Below are 23,623 nucleotides of genomic sequence, written 5' to 3'. Positions count from 1 at the left end.
GTGAGGTTAACAAGAAGTTATTACCTATAGGACTTACCCCAGTGGTAAGTCAAGTCAAAGACCTATGTGAGGTTAACAAGAAGTTATTACCTATAGGACCTACCCCACTGGTAAGTCAAGTCAAAGACCTATGTGAGGTTAACAAGAAGTTATTACCTATAGGACCTACCCCAGTGGTAAGTCAAGTCAAAGACCTATGTGAGGTTAACAAGAAGTTATTACCTATAGGACCTACCCCAGTGGTAAGTCAAGTCAAAGACCTATGTGAGGTTAACAAGAAGTTATTACCTATAAGACCTACCCCAGTGGTAAGTCAAGTCAAAGACCTATGTGAGGTTAACAAGTAGTTATTACCTATAGGACCTACCCCAGTGGTAAGTCAAGTCAAAGACCTATGTGAGATTAACAAGTAGTTATTACCTATAGGACCTACCCCACTGGTAAGTCAAGTCAAAGACCTCTGTGAGGTTAACAAGAAGTTATTACCTATAGGACCTACCCCAGTGGTAAGTCGAGTCAAAGACCTATGTGAGGTTAACATGAAGTTATTACCTATAGGACCTACCCCAGTGGTAAGTCAAGTCAAAGACCTATGTGAGGTTAACAAGAAGTTATTACCTATAGGACCTACCCCAGTGGTAAGTCAAGTCAAAGACCTATGTGAGGTTAACAAGAAGTTATTACCTATAGGACCTACCCCAGTGGTAAGTCAAGTCAAAGACCTATGTGAGGTTAACAAGAAGTTATTACCTATAGGACCTACCCCACTGGTAAGTCAAGTCAAAGACCTATGTGAGATTAACAAGTAGTTACTACCTATAAGACCTACCCCACTGGTAAGTCAAGTCAAAGACTTATTAGACTAATCAGCATGCTGGTAAGACCAAATATACACGATTATATACATCAGCCTGTTGTGGGTCTTTGTCTTACCAGCGTGCTTATCACTTATGCTTCAGATGACAGATGATGGCCATAGCAAAATAAAACAAATGAAAACTCTTAATGCAGTTTAGACTGTTAATAAAAAATTTATTTAAAACTTGTGGCACATGAGCTCTCTCTTGTATCAATAAATTACAATTCGATCAAAAACTTTTAACATCCTATTCAGACTCGAGTAAAATCACAAAACTTTCCTGCAGTTTGTGCGAGAGCCTCTTTCAAGAACAAATCAATACAAACATTCTACTTCGTTTAAGATTATAATGAGGAGTATGTGCCTATTGAGTGATTATATTCATGTAGCTAAGCATAGTTATGAAAACTATGGAAATAGTTTTAAATTTAAGATCATATACCCCATCTATATTTTCAAATCTCTAGAGTATGATTAATTTTTAGATCCAAAGATGTTATTTTTCCTGGGTTTTTTTATTATCTGTTTTTTTTCTTTCTTTCACATACCAAAATATATAAGCCATGATGAACAAGACAACCTGAAACTTTACAAAAAAGTTTAACTAGTAGTAAAAGCTATACAATGTGATATATGTACACACTATATATCTATCATATAATGCAGATTTTATATCCTAATTACATATTTGAAAAGTCAAGCAATTTGATGCAAAATCAACTTCTAACAGTGATGCTAAAGATATAAATATTTTATATGTCAGGAGTATCATCTACAGAAGACATTTAGTAATGTTTATTTTTCATTTCTCAAGTTTCATAATAATCCTGATCTTTTTTATCCATTACACATTGACACTAAACATCACTACAGACATCAGAGTAAACATTTCACAGGGTAACATCATACACACTTAGACAGACAGAAAAGATAGAAAAGACTAGTAGCAGATAGTTAAAAAGTTTCTGTAAAATGTGTGCGACACATATAATACTATTAATGAAATAAATGCTAGCTGTACCTTTATTCTGAGGACTACATCCATGGATAAATGTTAAAGATAGATTCTCAAGAGAAAGAGGAGAGATTGAAGAAAGGAATGAAAGAGAATACACAGCACAACAGTAACAAGTTATACGAGATATCACACACACACTATATACATAATCACAGATCATATAGGTCTACTTTGTACAAGGTATTCTCTAAAATGTTATCCATTGTGTTACTAAAGGTGACAAATATACCTGTATTACTTGTGCATTGTAGAATGGCACAAAATGACATTTCTTATACACAGTAAACATTTCTTATACACAGTAAAACTAAGTCTAGATATGCAACATTCTGATATGCAGCAATTGTCTCTATTTGAAAATACAATGTGTATACACCTCTACATTTCTATAAAACTATATTTAATGGTTATGTCTGAGCCAGGTAGTAATTAATCCTATACCAGTATGAATGAATATTTAATATCATGATGGGCGGTATATATAAAACGTAGTAAAAATTAACTTGTAGCACTGGAGCAGGATGACAAGATAAACATGACAGCATATTGCCATGTAAAGTAATGGAAGATGATTGATGAAAGACATGCGTATAAAAATTTGCAGGATGAAGGTTAGTTTATCCTTTGTGCTTTGACTGGTCTCATGGCATCCGCGTGCCAGGTCCTAATGTTGGCTAATGCTCTGTTGATTTTGTTACACCACATAATCCTCTCTTCTTTAGTGTCTGCTGATAGGCGGTGTCTACAAAAAGAACAAAAAAAGGTTAATTTAATATCTAAATCTTAAAAAAATTCCATTTCATTTTATATAACTATAAAGAATTAGTATTATTCCAAGAACTAATTCCATGAACTAATCTGAGAGCTTAAATGTTTTCAAATTTTGGAGTCCTAGGGTGGGGAAATGATTTTTTCTTTACTCTGACAGTCCCAATATATTGAAAGTGACCAAATACTATATCTGCATAATAACTTGAAGTGATGTGTTTGTACACAGTATTCTACCACAATAGTCAGTGTTATTCAACTCTCAGGGTATCAAATAAACGATGCAGCTGTTGATTAACAGTTTGTTTATACCACACGTGGTATAAATTCTGTACGCATTCTGATTGGCTGACATGGTGAACTTTGACCGAACTACGTCTTTCTGAGTGTCGTGTCATCATTTGTCGACATCATCAATAATCGAGTGACGTCATGCTATTGCCGTGGTCGCTGCTTGACGCCAAAACTGCTGTTGGATAGCGTACTTATCCTCGTCGTATTTCTATCGGCTAAAAGCGGATATAATTGTGGTAGAAACAGGTCACACGACTCGTGGCTGTTGGATATGGAATTTATTCCACACTCGTAAGTTATTTTTTAAAAGTTACAAAAGACACTCGCTAAAGTTCGTGTCTTTTGTAACTTTTAAAAAATAACTCACTCGTGTGGAATAAATTCCATATCCAACACCCACTCGTTGTGTAACCTCTATTTACACAACCTTTGCTGAATATATGAATTTCCAAATTTGATGAACAAATTGAACTTTGTTTCTTTTAATACTATTTTCACCACTTACACATTTTAGCAGCTACTCCTTACCGTGTTGTTGTCATGGTGTTGTAAGTCTTGGTGACTAGTGTGTCTGGCTCTCCTCGTCGAGGCTGACGTACAGTGACTAACTCGAAGGTGTTAGGCCTGGCACAGATATCTCGTGGAATTAGGCCGACCTTCTCGGTTATACAGCGCTTTAAGTCCATCATTCCCATCGGCTCCTGCACATATATAAATGTCACAATAAGGAACAGCACCACACAGTCATCTTGAACTGATTGACTCTTAAACTTGTCAAATTATCAAGACCATTCTTATCCTGTTATTTGCAAGTCATCTCATGTTCCCTTAATATTTTTTTTAGGTTAATGCATTTGATTTGTACAGTACAAATCAAACTTAACCAACTACTTACAATAACAAAATTTAGTATCAGAATTACTGACACTGATTTCATCCTATTTTGAAATATTGACACAATTCCTATTAAGTTAAATATAGTGTCAACTGATTCCTATTTCCCTGCATTAAACACCTTATCAATCATTATAAGTTAATACTGAGACAATAGAGCAAAATAACTTAAGATTGACAGTAGGAACAGAAGACAATCTTACCTTGTGTTTCTCGACTTGAGATTGACAGTAGGAACAGAATACAATATTACCTTGCGTGTCTCATCATTAGGGTATTTCCACCAGCAGAGTTTATTGCCTGTGAGTACACACCATCTCCTGTGCCACGCTCCGAGACCACTAACATCCTCAAACATGGTCTGGAGATAAAAAAAAAGTTATTTTATGATGCAGTTATGGTGCAGATATGTAACAACTACATTCAACACAGCTCAGTCAGACCAAAAGTTTCATTGATGACAGAGATTTCACCTTCATTAAGATGACATTTTGTTTTATTTCTACAAATAAATTTTAAATGTTTAAATCATCTCTATTCCAACCCCAACATCACAAAGAACATGTTATTACCAGGAATCCACGTTCTTCTACATTCTGTTCCATCAGGCACTTGAGCCTCATATAGATGGTGCCGTGCAGCGGTGACAAGTAGGGGATCTGTAGTAGAAAAGATGTATATCATTGATTATGTTGTAGTTAGTAAACATCACAGATGACAACTTTACTCTCTGAATATATATCAAACAAACAAGATCTAAGAGAAACCCACAAAAAAGAGAAAGCAATTATGTATAGCTTCAATACATCAAAGATAAAAAAACTTCATAAACATGCAAGTTATTTCCCAGATGTAAAATGTGCACTTATCCTTCCTTTCCATTGTGTTAACATCAATATTGTCTCAGATCTATATGCCCTTTTACACCCGGTCCACCCCAACTGCGAATGATAAATATTATGAAGTTCCTTACCGTCAATCGATTGATTTGTAACACAGCGAGAAATTCTGTACCGTGTAGCGATAAACGCTAACACTCTACCGACACAACGTGGCTATTTTTAGACTCGAGTACTGTCGCCAAATCCACAGGTAAATCGCGGGGCGCTCTGGCTACATCAGCTATACCAAACACAATCGTAAATGTTACAAATACCGTAAAATCTTGTGTTACTTACACACCAGTGTACTTTGCACATGTATTTTTTCTTATGGCTTTAAATACTGAAAAAAATCTACTATCGGTATATTTTGCGCATTCAAATTTTGGGGAAAACGATGTCCGGGGAACCACAAATTCAATGTTATAAAGGTGGTAATTTCATTGCAAAACATTCACAATAAATGCTTGACAACTTGCACAAAAAGTGTTGTATTTAGAAGAAATAACATAATATAATTGCACTGTGCTTGTTTTCTTTTATTGGCCACCGTAACTGAAACAGTGAAATATATCTTGCAGAACATGTCAAAAACATTGGCAGTCCGCCGTATTCGATCCGTACACATGTCAATGTCTGGAGATATTACACATGAATAGTTATCAGAACTATTTGAAAATATTATAATTTAGTTACTTTAATATTGCCACAATAAGTTTTAAGTGTGTTTGAGATCATTAACAAACTTTAAAGAGCATTCCGATAGCATTTACGTTGGCTTGCAATAATCACATCGTGAGTGAACTCACTATCTGTACGGCACCAGATCCAAGCTGATGGCTAATTATATATAACAGTACGGTTAAAATGCCACTAACCTTCTAGCTTGTCAGTTTTGCTGTAATAATATTACAAACCACTTATTGAAAATCCTAAAGAAATCCCACGTGTGTTTTGACTTTTTGCACACGGCCTGCAGCCGGGACATGTTATGGCGGTTCCCTACGTAATGAGCATAGCTAGATCTATAAGGAGTTTCATATGCAGTTTTACTAGAAATATGAAGATTTGTTAAAATATCTAAAATAAAGAAATACTAGTCAAGTGAATTTTTATGCAATTTGAAGAATATTTGTTTTGTTTTTAAGTAGATACAGACGCATTGTTGATGATATATAGATCGGTTAAGCTAACTAGCCATTCAGTTTCGTTAAGCTGGATGAGAGGCCCGAGCGTAGCATCCAGTACCAGTTTACCTGTGGATTTGGCGACAGTACTGGAGTCTATAAATAACTACACCCATTCAATACATCGATACAAGTCAGCGGTAGAGCGGTAGGGGTTTATATACACGCATCGTTCGCAGTTGGGGTGGACCGGGTGTAATTGTGATAACAATATATTTGTTCCAGTCCAGATGCTGTTCCCTTACCCTTTCCAGTGTGAAGCTACTTTTGTCCATGTGTCTCATTGTGATTGGCACAGTCGTGATCAGAGTAAAACTTGTTGTTCTAACAGCAGTCGGACCACCAGGACTGGGACCTGTTCACAAACAAATCATAGAAGTTTTACAGAGTTGGTTTTTATGTGCCCTTTAGTATGATGGCTTATTGTACCTGTGTACAATGTTCTTTATTTTTTTCCTGCATCTTGGCCCAGTTTCACAAATGTCTCTTATTAAACTTCTCCATAGGAAAGCATTACAGAAGTTAAGGAAAGTTCCTCAAGAATTTGTCTTAAACTTTTTAATGCCTTCCTATAGAGAAGTTAGAGGTTTCTTTTATTTTTTTATTTTTAAGGAATATTGGTGATACCAGGTATATATTTAGAAGTACACCACACCTTTTGCTGCTTGATAGAATTCCTTTCATATAATCCATTGAATTTTCAACTTTTCATGAATATTAAACTCTACACAAACAAATCCATGTGCAATATATAATTATATATTTTCTCACCTGTAAGTGAAGTTGATTTTAAAGGTTTCTTTGGTGTTTTCTTCTTCTTGTCTTTTGCTGAATATTCTTTAGATACAGACTAAAAATAAGAGACGTAAAAGAATTTTATAAAATGTCAACCAAAGATATGACTCGACCATTCAATAGAGCAAGCCCTAGGTATACTATTACAGTATATACCCTATAATATACTGGTTAGCACTATTGGCAGACAGAAATGTTCAACAAAACTGCAGTAGTACAATGAAATAGCTGACTTTATGGAAGTGAGGGGATGCCTGAAAGTTACATAACTTAAGTCACCTTTTAACAATATTTTTTCATTCTACTTATAACTTCAATATGCTGAGATTTAAAGGACAAAAACAACATATTTCTAGATTTCTGCAAAAATAATGTCATATGTTCATCCACCATCTATATTTCTCATTCCTAAGACAACCAGAAATAGGAAGTTGTCTCCCTTGTACCAATAGCTTTAAAAATAAGAAATAGATGCTAGATTCAACAAGTCTAAACACAAATTTAACTAACCATGCTACTTTCCATAAAGTTTCATGATTTATGAGACAATCAGTAGGAAGTTGTCTCCCTTATACCAACCATTTCAAGAATATGAGATGGATGCTATGGAACTAACTTACCATGCTATAGATTTCCATACAGAGCTTAAAACTGCCCGATATGCCATGTATTTTGATGAGATTAGGGAAGTCGAGACTGCCCCTCATCATGGGGTCATGTGTGGACAACATCTGGGTAACGATCACTTGTGTGTGGTTCCGGATCAGAATCAGGAAGTAGTGTACTGTGTTATCTGTAATGTCATAGCACATCTCGTTACTTAAGTCTTCATTCTCTGTATGAATATAAAATTGTTCACAACATATCTCATGAATAATATTGAATCAGATAGCTAGCAGTCTTTCTACAAGAGGTCCCATAACAAGTAGTATATCCAACATACAATGCCACCCTCAATATTCCAAGGGATACTATCACCGTCGTTAAATTCATTTTATTGTTTATCTATTACTGGATTATGTCACAGTAGAATTGAAGGCATTCCAGAAATTACAGAGAGCAATGCCCAACTTTAAAGTCACACTGAGCACTTAAATCTAAACTCTATGTTTAAAGTTTTAGAATAGTCTGAGCAGACTCTATAGATTAGCCTGACCTATGTCAAGTTACAGGTTTTATAAAGACATTTGAACAAACTTGGAAGCAGCCCACCCATGCATCTAACATTTAATAACTATTTAACCTGTAGAATATTCAAAACAAGAGGCCCATGGGCCTTAATGATCACCTGTGTTCGGATAAGGAATGAAACAAAGACATGTAAACACTATATAAATGCCCATCAGGCTCTTGAAATCAATCAATGATTATATCAATTAATTTGATCTTTTAATCTTTAAAGAGTATTTGATTCCATTACATCTGTTACATTTCCTATGAAAACTGAGCAAATAATACTCATAAATGTGTTTCCTTACATAAATTAAGTAAATTTGAACCCCTCTCCAGGGAAAAATCTGAGACCTCAGGGCCAAAAATATTGAAAAGGGCCTTGAGACCTTTTAATATATGAAGAGTATTTGGTTCCATCATATCTTTGAATTCATAAGATCTTTTAAATTTTAGCCATTTTGACCACTTTTGACCTACCCTTTGGCCCCTGGGAGTCAGTCAGGGACCTATATGAATGTGATGTTAAAATATTATCTCAGGCTAATAATTCTAACAAAGTTTGACTCATTTCTTATGAAAATTGAGCAAATAATAATCATAAATGTGTTTTTCCTCTACAAACTGTAGTAAATTTGACCCCTCCCCAGGGGAATATCTGAGATACCAAGGCCAGGGACCTTTCAATCAATGAAGAGCCAAATAGGGTCCAATCAAAGTCCCGTTTGAACTTAACCAAGGCTCTGAGACATTTAAACATGTTACCAACTTTCGAGAAAACCCAGTAATATTTGTGAGAGTTATTGAACGGACACAGACAAAAATGCTGTTTTTCGTTAATCAAAGGGCCATAACTCTGCCAAATAGGGTCTGCTAGAAATGTCGAGCGAATGCCCTTGGCACATTTAACCATGTGACCAAGTTACAAAAAAAAAATCACTTAAGATTTGTGGCAGTTATTGCACGGAAACCAAGCATTACAGACAGACGGACAGACCCAAATTAATAATAATATAATATATTAAAAACCTATCTCAGTAGACTTCACTCCACCAATGGAGATGAAAACCAACTCTCTCCAGTAATTACATACTTTCAAAGAGGTAAAGAGTCTTACCTTGTGCACTGCCTATCCTTGTAACAAAGTCCTTTTTCAGAGGGAGTCTTATATCACTAATGGTCAGTGAGCCTTTAGGTCCAGTGCCTGGGGGGTCCAACTGACCGGTGTCCTTCAATCTTTGTACCTCAGTTAAGTAAGCTTGTCTCTTCTGGCCTGCAGGTGGAAAATGATGACAGGAATAAAAAATAATTCTGATTTTTTTTCCCCCTGTTGACAATTCAAATTGTTGTTCACATGCAATTCTAAAGCATATTGTAATTATTCATTTTTAGTGGAAAAATCCGGGATCCATTTCTATCCTGCTGACTTCATTAATCCACAAAGTCATAACACAAAAGATATTTACATATGCACATTTGCAGTATTATCAATGTACATTTTAATATACAAATTGTAGTTAGAAAATTACTCTCGGAACGTATTGTTATTGATAGTTTTTACAACAAATCAAAAGTTGATTGAATCTACACAGGATACCTACATGAGAGTAGCAGCAGTCGGTGACATTCCACCTGCTCAGCTGAGCCGGCGAAGTGAGAGTTAGCAGCACAGCACTGATTGAGGGCATTACTCGTCTGCATGATCACACTTTGTTCCTGACTCACCAGCTCTTGTAATTCCTGAAACAGACATAACATTGTAACCCTGGCTTCACTTTATTGGAGATGGTTGATAACTCTGCAGATGTACTGTATTCAATTCAATTCAATTCATCTTTATTGCTTCCTTACATCCATACAAAAGGGACCAATAGCAAAAAATACATGTACATAACACACAGTAGATCAAAACAATAACTTTAAAACATTTATCAAGCCAGCTTTCCTCAGTTCAAATGACTTTTTAACAAAGAGGCCTAAATTCTGTAAAAGTATTAGATCATTAGAAGACTAGAGTCGTATCAAATTTTCAAAATCTGTTAGATGGTGGTTAATTACCTATCTTTATGACTATTATAGAAAATTGTTCTCACTGTAGAGCTAACGGAACACTTAAAAATGAAGTGGGTTTCATCCTCAATTTCATTACAAAATTTGCATAACTGCAGAGGACGGGGAATCTTTTTTTCTCTACCCGCCCCGACTTTTAAACTGTGGTTGCTAATTCGCAGTTTTGCAAGCAATTTTCTTAATCTAAAATCCTTAATAGAAAGATATGTTTTGTTTGCAAACTTTCATGAGAATCTGCTACGCGGATTCACACAGTTTGCAAACAAAAATTCTTTCATACTACGATGTAATTAAAAAATAGTGATTTCAAAGCTTAAGTACGGAAGAATTCCTGCATTCTATGCAACGTTTTTGGAAACCATGCCTTACATCAGAAAATTTAACGTAGAAATGGAATTTGTGTATCCTTGAATTATTTGGATAGTTCTTGGAATCTCTTCTAAAATTCAGGTGCTAAATTTGAACCAATTAATATTCACAAGTTGAAACTGCCACAAAATTGATGACATTCTACGAGTGCTTTTTGAAAGCAAATCTACAACAGTTCCTGGATTCTCCATTATAGGAAGTATTCTCTGCATACCTGTATCCTCTCCTTGATAGATTTACGCTCCATGTCTCTGGGTAGAGTGGTTGGCATGTCAATATCCTCCTCAACCACGTCTGCGGAGTAGGTCCTGTTTCTGACAATCTTTTTATGGGCCCCAGAGCTTAGATCCATGTTCCTATAACAGATACAAGAACCTTACAGATAGGGAACAGCTCATACTACTAAGAGTAGAACATTACATGCAGCCTTTAAGTAATTTTATAATAGTAGCTTAGATGTGGACATAGTGTTAGAATGCTACATACTTCTGGTGGAGATAAACTTTCTGAGAATGGAAACTGAACAAGATTTCCATTCAATACAAGCTAGATATTTGAATATTTTAATATAACTGTATTCTTAGAAATAATATTTGACTGTAAATTTTTTACAAGTAACAAGTACTGCACAAGAGAGTAAGTTACAATACTTTGGTTACTGTGCATGTGTCATCTGTCCCTCTTTAAGACTGAAAATGTCTTTTTATTTTTATTCTTTGATAACGAAATACAACAGAGAATTGAGCAGTGAACTGTGATCTGTAACCACTACGTACTGTGAATTTCTGTAGCTGCTGACACTATAGACAGGCTGACTCTCATTGGCGATGGCGTAGCTCTGGTGTCTGTGGTGGCGCTATAAATGTACAAAAATGTACATCAGAAGTTACTTGTGAATTTTACAGATAATCTTATTCCATACATGGGCAGCAATATTGTATTCATCATCTTGTCAAATGACAGAAGAGTTTATATACATACAGGAGTGGTCAATCCATGTCTTTGTATTCCTAAGAAAAATTAGCCATTCATACTAGACTTCAAACACTAATACATGAAAAAGAACTATTTGTATATATATTTTACAGATCTGACTAATTATAAGTTACAGTAGAATTATGACACTTACAGGGGCAGCTACTGGTTGTTTGTGCCTGTAGACAACTTCTTCCTCATTGTCATCCTCAGCACCAATCGCCTCATCCAGGAGATCACTCACACCCTGTTCATCGTCCTCATCTGAGTCATCGTCTGTGTAGCCTCTGTGACGACGAGGAGGCTGATCTAGAGAGCTCTGACTACTAGAGGCAGAACTTTCACTGTCTAGACTACTGGAGCTGTCCTCTTGTGCTAGGCTTCGTAAATTTGTTGTGCTTTGGTGTCGCACACTGGCTGGCACTGACGCAACAGGTTCACGAACCCGTTGCTGTTGTTTTTCTTTCCTTTCTTGTTCACTGGGTCGATGAGGTAACACACTCTGTCTACGGACAGATGCAGGTACAAAAGCACTTAAACTAACATCGTCAAAGTCTGACTCGTCCTCCATGCGTTGACCATATTCCTCTTCGTCCTGTGTAGTGGTTCCCTCTGACTGTGTATCTGTGTAATCCATATCATCCGTTTCCTCTTCTGTAGACATGACGGGAGGACGCTGGTGTCCCTTTGGAACCAAATCTTCACCGTCTGTGCTGTCAAAGCTATCTCCTTCCTCAAACTGCACACGCTTCATAGATTCATTTCGGTTCACATTTGGTTTCTGAACATCACCACGTTTCTGTGAAATCAGTCTATAAATACTGCCCTGACCTTGTGAACCTGTTTTTGGAGCAGGAGGTCGTGCCGGGGGCTGGCTCTCAGATTTAGGACGATCCTGGTTTGTGAAGGTGTAGGTAGCAGTGTCATCTGAAATATCAAATCCCATTGCAGCAAGTTTTCTTTCAAAATCTGGCAGCAAAGGGTAATAAAACATCGTGTTAGCATCATGCGAAGCAGTGAAAAGAAAACCAAGCATGAATACCATGAAACAAAAAAAAAAAAAATGAAGCATTTCCAGTAGTATGTGTGTAACTTGTATGTCTAACAGACATATCTTTAGACATGTATACATATGCTCATGTATTGTTTGACCAATTGGTCTAGAAATCAAATCACTTTTAATTTGTTTAAAGTCTTTCTTTTTTTTTTTACATAGATTTACTACTAATAGTTTGGTAAAAATGTTAAATAATTTATTTACAAAGCTTGAATAAATTATAAAGTTTAAGAGCTGGTATATCTCGTAATAATAGCTATAAATGTGTTCTTTTTATGAATTGTTTAAACTGAATAGGATGAATTCAAATTTTTGACCAACTGATATTTTTGTGCAATATAGGCTAATCTTAGATGCATAGCTTAAAAAGATAATTCATAAATGTACTGTTTATAAGATACTACAGCCTTAATCCAAAAATATGTGCAGAAAATAGTAGCCATCACCAGGAGGCCTTTACCAGTGTTCCCAGCCATATAAATAGCATAATACCATAAATACCATGTAATAAGCATGCAGGCAAAAGAGCAAAGCAAAGTGTGGCATAATGATAATATACAGTTGTGTAATATCAGCAATATATAGATGTAATATTTATATATCAAATCAACTTAAATATTTATTAATCCATTAAAAATTTAAAGTCAAACAATACATATTTAAAGTGAATAAATTTCGGGCAAGCCCCGTGTAAATTTAGCACAGTTCTAAATATAAATTCTCCAAACTCTTTGAAAACGAGGCTGCGTGGAAATGTCAACATGGACATGTGTTTCTCAGTCGTGTCGGTTTCGTTTCGTGTGATAAACCACTAATGCGTTATGCAAATTGTTGTTTTGAGATGATACATTTGATGCAAATGAAGTATTCTTACATTAATGACAATGCTTTGTAATCATTTTTCGATAAAAGCATCTTGTACATGGAAATCGACACAAATATTCGGCCGTTGCAGAGATGGGGCCCCGGCGAGGGGCAATTATTGCAGCATAGCATTCGTCGTATTTTACATCAACCGAATCATGAAGGTTAAATACAAATAATCGTAACATAATTTCCCATTTAAAACCACACGAAAACGTTCCATAGAACGTCCATGCATGTAGCTGTCAAAGATGTGAAAATAAATTAGCTCATACATAGATATTTTACAAGTACAATATATGTGTTCAATTATTCGTGTAGTTTTTTGCAGAGATTTAATTAAATTATCTATGTCTCTGGTTGGTTTTTTTTTTTGTAAACAATATTTGAGTTCTGGAGAGAGATGACATGAATGTCCAGCTGGAAGGAAAGAAACTTTTATGATGTATATGTATCGTACAATGTATATATGTAAACGTACATTCCATGTAGCTGCTATAGAATTACAACTAGGAAATTCTCTCTCAAACATTGATAATATTTAATTCTTCACATTCATGTAGGCCTATGCTGTGAGAATTAACACATCATATATATTTCCAGAAAACATATAGGCCTACATGTATGTTACTTTCCTTTTCTGTTGTTTCCTGTTCTTTTTTGTGCTCTGGAGAAAAAGATGATTGAGTTGAAGAAAAGTAATTAATTAAGAGAAATGTGTACCACAGTACTTTGTCTGTAGCCGAGGGGTTCTATACTGTTTTAATAGTCCAGTAATTAATAATTAAATTGAAAATTTCAAAATTAAGATGAAATTGTAAATTCAATTTTTGAATGAAGTGGTTCCCCTCCTTTGAGAGTACACAGTGTGTATACCCTTTTTGGTTTTTAGGAATAATACCTGAATAGGAACCTGAAATAACATGACAATCAATCAGGTATGTGTGTGTTGGGGGGTGGGGGTGGGGGGCTAAAAGACAGAAGAATCATGAGGTTGGGAAGTTGTAACTTGAGTGGGGGGTTGAAATATAGAAGAAATAGCTACAGATAACTGGAAGTGGAAGGGTGCTTTATCATTGATCTGGTCATTGCATATTTGGGGTTTACATGGCTTTTTTTTGGTTTCATTGATTTTGGAGCAACTTTGAATCCATATGGTACTGTATATCTTTCTTTTTTCCATGTGTAGCTATTTCTTCTGTATTTCACCCTCCACCCAAGTCACAACTTCCCAATAGGTACCACTTTTTTGTTTAGAACTCAAATCAAAGACAGATGTACATAGTACTACATACTACATTTTAGTCTATGTGTTTGTAATCACTGTTACTACAGTATTAATACATAAATGGTCTATGTACAAGTTACACAAAGACAATAAATGTGAAATTTGGTTCAGACAAAAAGATTTTTAACATTTCAGATAACTTGCTAGTTTTATGGTTTTATTTATATGTTGAGTCTACTCTCTTGTAAAGTAGAATTTAGAAATCCTAAGACAATGTTATCTATATTGCTATATGTAAAAAAAAATCCTTATATTTTAAAAGTAATTGAAAAGCTATCTCACAAGCCCTGACAAACAAATGGGCAGGCATATGGATGCAAGAATTATAATCACTGGATCTAGAGGACTAATATAAACAAATATTTCTACAAAGTTAAACAATGAAAAAGTATTGCATCATAATTTTATTTAATGATTACAGTTGAAAGGAACATTTAATAAATTAATACTGTTTAAATGTTCTGTTCATGATCTTCTAGGTCCATATTGGAAAAGTTTACTTTCAAGAGCACTCAAATCAACATTCTTCAGTCTTCATATGATGCTAATTGTATGTATATGTATACATACACTTGTATACAGGTCCAAGGGATGAACTTTCTGTATTCATGTCACTATGCATGCATGGTGCCTGAAAAAAAGAACCAGCAATTTTTTTTATACTGTTGAATATGACAAAAATTGAAATGATCAATTTCAAATATATATAAATGAATAAATGTAGGTTCATTCTACAGGTTTTTGTTTATTTTTAGAGAAAACATTTTATAAGTTGTGAATGTGTCACTGATGCATTTGATAGAATCAAATATTGTTTCAAAAAAGATACAAAATTCATTATCTATAGTTCCAACAAAAATTCAGAATAATTATAAATGATACATGGCTGCAGTACATTTCAACTCTGTAAAGTTTGTCATATACACATGAACCAGGTACAGTTGTAATAAATATACAAACACTATTTATTATTATGACCAGAAATAATATTGTATGTGTCCTCCAAATATACATTGTATCTAAAGAACAAGCTAAAACCTACATGTACATATGTATATGTGTATATCAGAACATATACAATACAATTTTACCAATTAACCTACAATGTAAATCCTATATACAATGTATGTGTATAACACTACCAGAACATGTACAGAACAAAAATTTACAAATCAAAAATCTATAAATATATACATCAGAACTGTATGAATTGACCGGTAGCATACAGGGCATTCATTACCCCTAAAGAGGCCCCACTAAAGAACAGCTGTTTACCCCAGGGTTACGTTTTACGCGATTGGGGAACAGGTATGAAACATGTGACCATATGTGACCACTCATTTATGAAAAAATACTGCTAGGGACTATTTACATAATGATCAAAATACGAAGACTCACTCACAATCAGCTGAGCAGGGAGTACCGGGTACGTAGTAGGCCTAAGCTTAGGTACGTAAGCAGTAGCGGTCCGGAGCCGCGTGCTCGTTTGACTATTCGCTTTAACATATACTTATAAATGTATTGGTAAGTTTTTTTGTTTGTTTATCGTTCATTACAATGATTACATATTTGACCATAGAATAAGAATATCTGATATTAACGATAATTATTCTTAGATTTCATTGCAATTTTTGTTGTTGCAAAAATGAATGCTTTGAAGTCAAATTTGATGACAAAAATCATTCCATTATCATTAGATGAAGGATATTTAGCTAGATGATAACTTACCTGCCCTAGCTTTAGCCTTAATTGCCTCACGGCGGTCCTCCCTCTTAGCGGTCTCATCCTCAGACTCGGACAACTTTGTCTCATATGCTACAGGTTTGTCCTGAAATAATTCATAGTATCCTTATATTTAGTATTTTACTTTCTTGGTAATATATGATTGATTTCAAATGAGATTTCCAGAGTGAAATAAGTTACATGATGCTGAACTGCATTTCTCATATCATGCACATTTCTAGCAACAATACAATGCTGCAAAAACAGTTTTATAATAAGAAAACAAAACCCATTAAATCAATATACATGTATTACATAAACAATTAATGATAGCATTTGCCACACTTGAAAAATGAAAACATAAATAATCCTTACATTTTCACCGAAAAGATTAAAATAAATAATGTTACCTAGTTTATATGAACTAAACAACATTTTCCTGAGATTTGTAGGTCCTCACCTGATCCGTCTGCTGTGTGGGTTTGATGTCTTCCTTAAGAATGCCATTCTGCCAGCGGTTCTGTAGTGATGCCAATTCATTCATTCTATCCCTCCGAAGTTTGTCGGCAATGTCATCAGTCTTGCTGTGCTGGGCCTGCTCCAGCAGACGCTGTTGCATCATTTTGGTAGCACTGCCCACCTTGCCGGGGGAAGCTGAGGGCTGTAACTTCACCGGAGTGGATTTGACAGGTGTACATTTGACAGGAGAGCTCTTCAGTTGTCCTGCTTTCTCTGCAATACTGTCTTTAAAACTTTTATGAGGGGTCAGATTTTTGTTTTTAATATTTGGTGTTTTATTGACAGGAGCAGGTGTTTTCAGCGGAGATTTGGTCGGAGAGGAAGCTCCTGGATCAACCTTTTTGATGTGTGATACCTGATTACTTGATGACATGTCTTCCCATGCTGACATCCTTGCTCCAACAGAATAGGCAGTCGGCTCTTCTTCCTTCTGAGGTGTCTGTTCATCAACCCTTTGCTGCCAAGATGCCATCCTGGATGAAACGGGCCTGGATGCTGGGTCGTCACCGTGTTCTGAGTTGTCTGAAGCCTCTCTGGAGACAGATGCAGGTCTTGGCAGTGGTGGTTTGTCTGTAACTCCGGTAGCCATTTGACGGGTGGGAAGGTTAACTTTCTTCGTTACTGATGTTTTGGTTGGTGTGTTGGACACTTTCTCCCATGAAGCCAGTTTAGACGACATTGGTTTCTCGGAGGGATCCACTGATTTCTCCTTAGACTTTGGAGTATCTGCCTTTTTCCAAGAATTTAGTCGCTCTCTAATTGGCATGTTTGTTGGATCCTCTTCACTCTCTGGTGACTCATACTGATCTTTGGTGTTGACAGGCACCTGGTCAACCAACTGGCAGATCTTATGCTTGGGTTCAGAGTTCTTTGCGGGAGAATTCAACTTGACAGTATGCTGACTCACATGTTTAGCAGGTGACGCAGAGACTGGTGTTCTTTTGGGAGAAGAGACTGCGGGTGAGCCGAGGACGGGAGGTACGGGTGGGGGTGGGGGTGCTGTTGTCTTACTAGGGTTGTGGGCTTTCACAGGTGATCTGGCCGGAGATCCTGCACTGTCGGATCCGGAGTCTACCTTAGGGGGCTGCCACCTAGGTTTCTTTTCCTCTTGTTTACTGGAAAGAGCAAAGACCGAAATATATATTTTTTCTCAATAAGATATTTATTTTTCATGCTTATAATTAATACAAAATTAATTTTTCAAAATAAATTAAGCATCCTTAAGTCATAGAGTTAAATAATCTAACTACAAGTACCAAATTCATACTTCTTGGTGCACTATTCTATTAACAATTGCAAGGTTTTTGTAAATTTGAGTCATGAAATCCACATCACAAATAATAGTCACCTGTAACAACGTTGTTACAAATGACTATTATTCATGATGTGAATTTAACCCTTTTAATAGAAGCCAATCCAGATCAATCATTGCTTCTTAATTTCTATTCAATTAATGGGTTTTTTTTTTTTAAGTTCTTGCCCTCTTTCAGAGGATAAAACGCAATAAAATTATGATTTTAAGCATTCCTTCTTATACCATAAATTTTGAGGTTTTTTCTTGTTTCAAATTTATGAATGAGCATATTACCCATATTGAAGAAACATGACTAGGAGTAATGTGGATGTAATTTTTCCTAAATACATCAATAACCATATTAAGAAATCATGGCATTTTTACATAACTTGCTAATTTTAAATTCAAAAATAATAATCTACACTCAACTTGGATCTAATTTTGAGGTGTTAGGGGCACTTATAACAACTAATTATGATATATCAAAGGTATTTCATTGAAGTGAACCCACAAAATTCAACTTTTAAGGACCACAGTGGCAAGTGGTTAAGATATCCTGACACATAACCACAAGCCCTGCTCCTCTAAAACGTCAGGAGTTTGAACCCCATGTGGGGCAGTTGCCAAGTACTGACTGTAGGTTGGTTATTTTTCTCTGGGTATTCTAGCTTTCCTCAAACTTGACATATCCTTAAATGACGTTAAACTTAAACCAGCCATACTAAACCAATTCATCTTTAAACTACTGATGTTTTGTTATTTTTCTATATTGCTTACGACTGTATGACAGGGTGACTGAGATCATCCTCCCAGTTGTTGATGTTGGCAGCCAATTTGGCCAGTCTGCCTCTCCTTGACTGATTCCCTCCGTTCTCCTTAACTGGTGACTCGTGAATCCGAGATATTGATGCGGTAGATATTTCACCTATAGAAGACACAAGATCACACATTCTTTAACTCAAATCACGAAGTTGCTTTGAACTATTACTTAATTTATATAAATATGCTTTACTTATTTATCCATGATTACTAAAACAAATTCTACATAAATTATGTATAAATCCTGTCTATTGGCCTAAATAGTGGCAACTTAAATGGAGCATGGGAAGAAAACAGAGTAACTGTATTAGGGAAAACTCCAGATGGTTGAGAAAGAGACCCAATACACCTTCTCTAGTTCAATCACAGAATCAAACCCAAGTCAGCTTGCAATCGATTAAAATTAGATTTTTATTTCCACTCTACTATGTATGATGCTCTATGTAACATTCAAGTACAAGATCTAACAAGATTACAACTCTCCGTTCGTGGTCACCTCAGCACAGAGCTGGGGAAATTGTACTCATCCGCTTGCCAAGACAAGTGGATCTGGCCGTCTGTCAAGTAAATGTTGTCATCACACTTGTCCTTCGGACAAGTTAAAAAATTCTGACTATGATTATGATCTGGACCTTAAATTATTTATTATATTATACAAAGTATATCTCATTTAACACTTAATATAAAATGCAAGAATCAACTTAATACAACTAAAATAACACAATATATACATTGCCGTCCCTATAAGCGCCCCTCCAAATTTGCCCAGGCATAAAGACCAAAATTATATAGGTTTGCAATAAATTTATCTTATTAAGCACCGTTTCATGTTGAATTTGCCTCTGTTCAGTTGGCATTCATATTGGCTATGAATCCCAACTGAAAGACGTTCAATGCTTATATTTACATTTGATTACAATTTTATGATGAAATTCCAAGGAATTTTGCATTTATAATGAATTAATCATTCGTTATCGTCATGGATGGAACAGCCATTTGAACAGCCGTCTTCCGTGATCGCTGGCACGACAATTGTGACGTCACAATGATAATGACGTCATAATAAGCGCTTGAAGTTCATTGTTTATATGACTGCCAACTGCGTTTGGTAAGGTTACATAGTGGGACTGCATTGAAAATGTAAATATTTTTAAATGCCCTGGGCGCTAATAGGGTTGAATACAGTATGCTTAATATCTGGAAAATATTGAGGGCAAGTGAAAATGCCATTCGGACGAGTAGACGAGGAGCACTTGTCTGATGGACATGTTCATTTCAAAGATTTTCCACAGTCCTGCAGCATGACCCAACGCAAATGGTCAGCCAATCAGCGTGTCGCCTATGAATTCATCAGTATGGTTGATTCTCTCGAAAATATCAAGGGTCGGCATTAACTATCTGATGCACTCGTCTCTTTGGACCGACAGTGAAAGGTTAATTCACTTGTCCAAATGAAATATTCACTTAAATATATTGAGTCGTTTTGGTGAAGGGTGTCAGATATGTAACCACTGTGCACTAAATCATGCACATTATAGGTTAGAGGTTGCTTTTGTGATTGTTTAATAAAATGTAATTACAATCATCTTAGTAAGCCGATATAAAACTACTCATGTTGGTAATCTTAAGTTTTGTCAGTTATCGAATAAACCTTATTTTGTCTTTGTTTTTTACTTTGGCCCCTACCTTGCTCCTCTCTGGCGCTAACTATCTGCTGCATGCGCGACTTCACACTACTGATAGCTGGTGTGTCGGCCTTGATTTGCATAGCTTCCTCTCTCAGGCATTGTCTCTTTCCAGGAGATTCTGTAATACAGGTTTTAACGTATGTATATAAAGCATATGTTTTTAAATAAATAAATGACTTAAAACGAAAAGAAATTGATTTCACTCAGTGAAAATTTAAGACTTTTAGATTTTGCTACTAAAATTGCTCCAAATGGAAAAATCATTTTAAAGTCTCTTCCAGATTTTCGACTTCTAATTAGCCTCTTCACAAGGAAAACAAATCTTTGTAATCATAAGTGAAATGAAAAATTTAGATTTTGTTTTATGATAAAGTTTATGCGAAAACAGAAAAGATCAATTTTTGTTATTAAACACAGTAAGGCTATGAGCAACATGTTACTTCTACTGACTCAATATTTCAACCAAAAAATTCTTTAAATTCAATAATTACTGTAAAGTTTGTCTCTAAGAGACATATTCAAGTTTGCTTCAAATCCAAATGACTTTGATTTCAAGTTTCTCCAGTTAATATCTTGAAATATTACCTTCATCTTTACTCTTTGGCACAACATTTTCCGAAGTGCTCTCTTCCAATACACGTTTCCTGGGCATTGGTTCGGGAGTCTTCCCTAACTTTTGGTTCAGCATCTCGCGTCTCTGTCTCGTTTTTTCCAGTAATCTCTACAATGTCAGTATTTATTAAATACAAAAATATATTGAAAACAAATCTATGTAAAATACAATATTGAATAGTTCATGTGGATATCTTAAAATATTAATTTACTGTAATACATGACATATTTTCTCCTTTTCTTATTCTGTCTTTGCTAAATTGTATATACATGTATATTCAATTTTGTACTATGTACCTATGTTACCAAACATGTTGACATTATATATATATATGATCATATGTCATAATTACTCCACATATTTTATGTTATCTTTTAACTTATCGGAATAAAGTTCAATCGATGGCAACCAAACAGGTGTGTTCTTTATTATCACCTACATCATGACATTGATAGAATTGTCTGCTTTTGGGATTGTTATTCATTATTGTAACTAAACACTGATGCTCCAATCTAAATTCCAATGGAAATGTTTCGGATACCGAACAGCTGATGTATATATTCAATTTTCAAGAAAAAATATATGCACGAAAACGTATCAAATAATATTAGTCACTACCAAAGATATATTAATCATAAATGTACAACTTTATGGTACCTAAATTATTTCAAATTTACATATATTTTTTGTGTGTGTGTCATTATATAGTCACTAATTACTGATCACGACCAGCCACTACACAAAAATGTACATGTTACATCAAAATATGAATGAAAACTGAATACTATATAATTAATTTTTATTTGTTTTCATACTAAATCCAACTGTCTGATTGGCAGATTCTTTTTCTTCATATACTATGGAGAAAAAAATCTGAGAATAGCGCGAAAATCCAACATAATCATGACGTCCCAAAAGAGACGTTGACGCTTATTGATTCAGAAAAAATAATCCATTGGAAAATCATACATTTAAACGTATTATATGTTATCAAGTAGTCTGAAAAATTAATTATAAGCATTGATGTAACTATTTTTTAACTTCATAAAAAAATAAATTTTGTTTGCAAACTTTTGTGAGAATCTGCTATGCGGATTCACACAGTTTGCAAACAAAATTAATTTCATACCTCTATGAAGTTTAAAAATAGTAACATAAATGCTTAGATGAATATGATCACTGTGGTGCCACAATGGACTTCCTAATTTGATGTCAGGTCACATTCAGGATGCAAATTAAATAGAACAATTCAAAAGTGACTGATGATGATTGATTTAATTAATAGTAATTGTTCTAAATCTTACTACTCCGACATGATATTTGTAAATACATGTAAAAATGTACTGATGTAACTTCGGTAACAATAATGTATTCTAAATATAAGACTATTCCTGTCAATCTGTACATCTTGCCCTAATGAAAAAATATAAATATCAATGACCTTTCATTTTTTTTTGTTTCATTTATGTTCTAATCAACAATGCAATATCTTTCCCAAATATACAATCTGAATTTGTTTTTATTTAAAAGCAAACTGCAAATTTTGTGTCTTCTCAATTTTTAAATATTTCATTTCATCCTTCAAAATTAATAATTTCTTCCTACATTCAAAGATCATTGGTGTGAGTAAAAGTTTACAAGGATTTATATATCAGCTTATAATTATAGGCTATAACATAAATTTATGCATTTCAAAGCACAGCAGGATGTTTAGTTAGTAAAAGTGATGACTGATACCATGTCAGCCGTGTCAGGCTTGATGCTTATCTCATGTTACCTGATAGCTGTAAATAGTTGGCTAGAATCCAATAATTTAAATGTTGAGGTCATAATTCATCAGTCACGCCTCAGGGCATGATGGGCATCTGATACACATATGCTTTGAAATTCAAAATTAAGCACGCGGTATTATTGAAAATTATCTGACATTCAAAACAATCCAAGAATTATGCACCTGGGTCCCTTCGTCGGGAAAACTGCTTGATTCAATTTTCTCAACATGTACAGAATAATCCATCTTTCGTCCGTTGGATTTTTTTAGTTTTGTCTCGAAGTAGGGCCATCGATTTAAGCCATTATCCAAAGTCTGCAAATGGCCCAACACCAAGATCAGAATTATTCATTTTACCCCACTACTTAAAAAAAATCCCGAGCATAACCAATTTCTGATGATTCAATCTGTGAAAATTATCCTTCGCCAATGTCTGCACGGCCTGTTCAGGATTCGTCTTTTAAAAGCAAACATCGGAATGCTTTTCATAATCTGAACACAACTCAGATTTATATGCTTACCTCTGTATATGGATCCATTGTTCTTTGTGTCTATGCAACGGACTTCATGAAAAGATCGTGAAATCTGCTCAAGTATTCAAATGTACGGCTTCTAAGCCTTCCGCTATCTGCCACACCGCTCCCTTGTCTGTTTACAACTTTTGAAATTGGCGGTTGTAAGTATCGTAGTTTCTCGCGGCTTGCGCGA

General features: G+C 35.0%; 1 protein-coding gene across 3 annotated transcripts; it reads right to left on the bottom strand.

The window, feature by feature from the left end:
• Positions 1–1,011: 1,011 nt before the first annotated feature.
• Positions 1,012–23,596, bottom strand: LOC138315302 (anillin-like). 3 transcript variants are annotated; one of them, XM_069256203.1, is made up of 18 exons: positions 23,437–23,596; positions 21,117–21,252; positions 20,530–20,649; positions 18,802–18,949; positions 16,672–17,845; positions 16,218–16,317; positions 11,435–12,249; positions 11,082–11,161; positions 10,520–10,661; positions 9,468–9,606; positions 8,984–9,139; positions 7,317–7,531; positions 6,673–6,751; positions 6,147–6,256; positions 4,406–4,492; positions 4,087–4,194; positions 3,468–3,640; positions 1,012–2,619 (listed from the first exon to the last, which is right to left on the bottom strand). In XM_069256203.1, the coding sequence occupies exons 1-18, from the start codon at positions 23,452–23,454 to the stop codon at positions 2,490–2,492; spliced, it is 3,930 nt and encodes a 1,309-aa protein (XP_069112304.1). In that variant the 5' UTR covers positions 23,455–23,596; the 3' UTR covers positions 1,012–2,489. The 3 variants fall into 3 exon arrangements, with proteins under 3 accessions (XP_069112304.1, XP_069112306.1, XP_069112305.1); XM_069256205.1 differs by having other exon boundaries at positions 7,317–7,489; XM_069256204.1 differs by having other exon boundaries at positions 11,435–12,207.
• Positions 23,597–23,623: the final 27 nt, after the last annotated feature.

This window comes from Argopecten irradians, chromosome 2, assembly GCF_041381155.1.
Source record: "Argopecten irradians isolate NY chromosome 2, Ai_NY, whole genome shotgun sequence".
NCBI lineage: Eukaryota > Metazoa > Mollusca > Bivalvia > Pectinida > Pectinidae > Argopecten > Argopecten irradians.
This window is presented reverse-complemented; position numbering and strand designations above follow the sequence as displayed.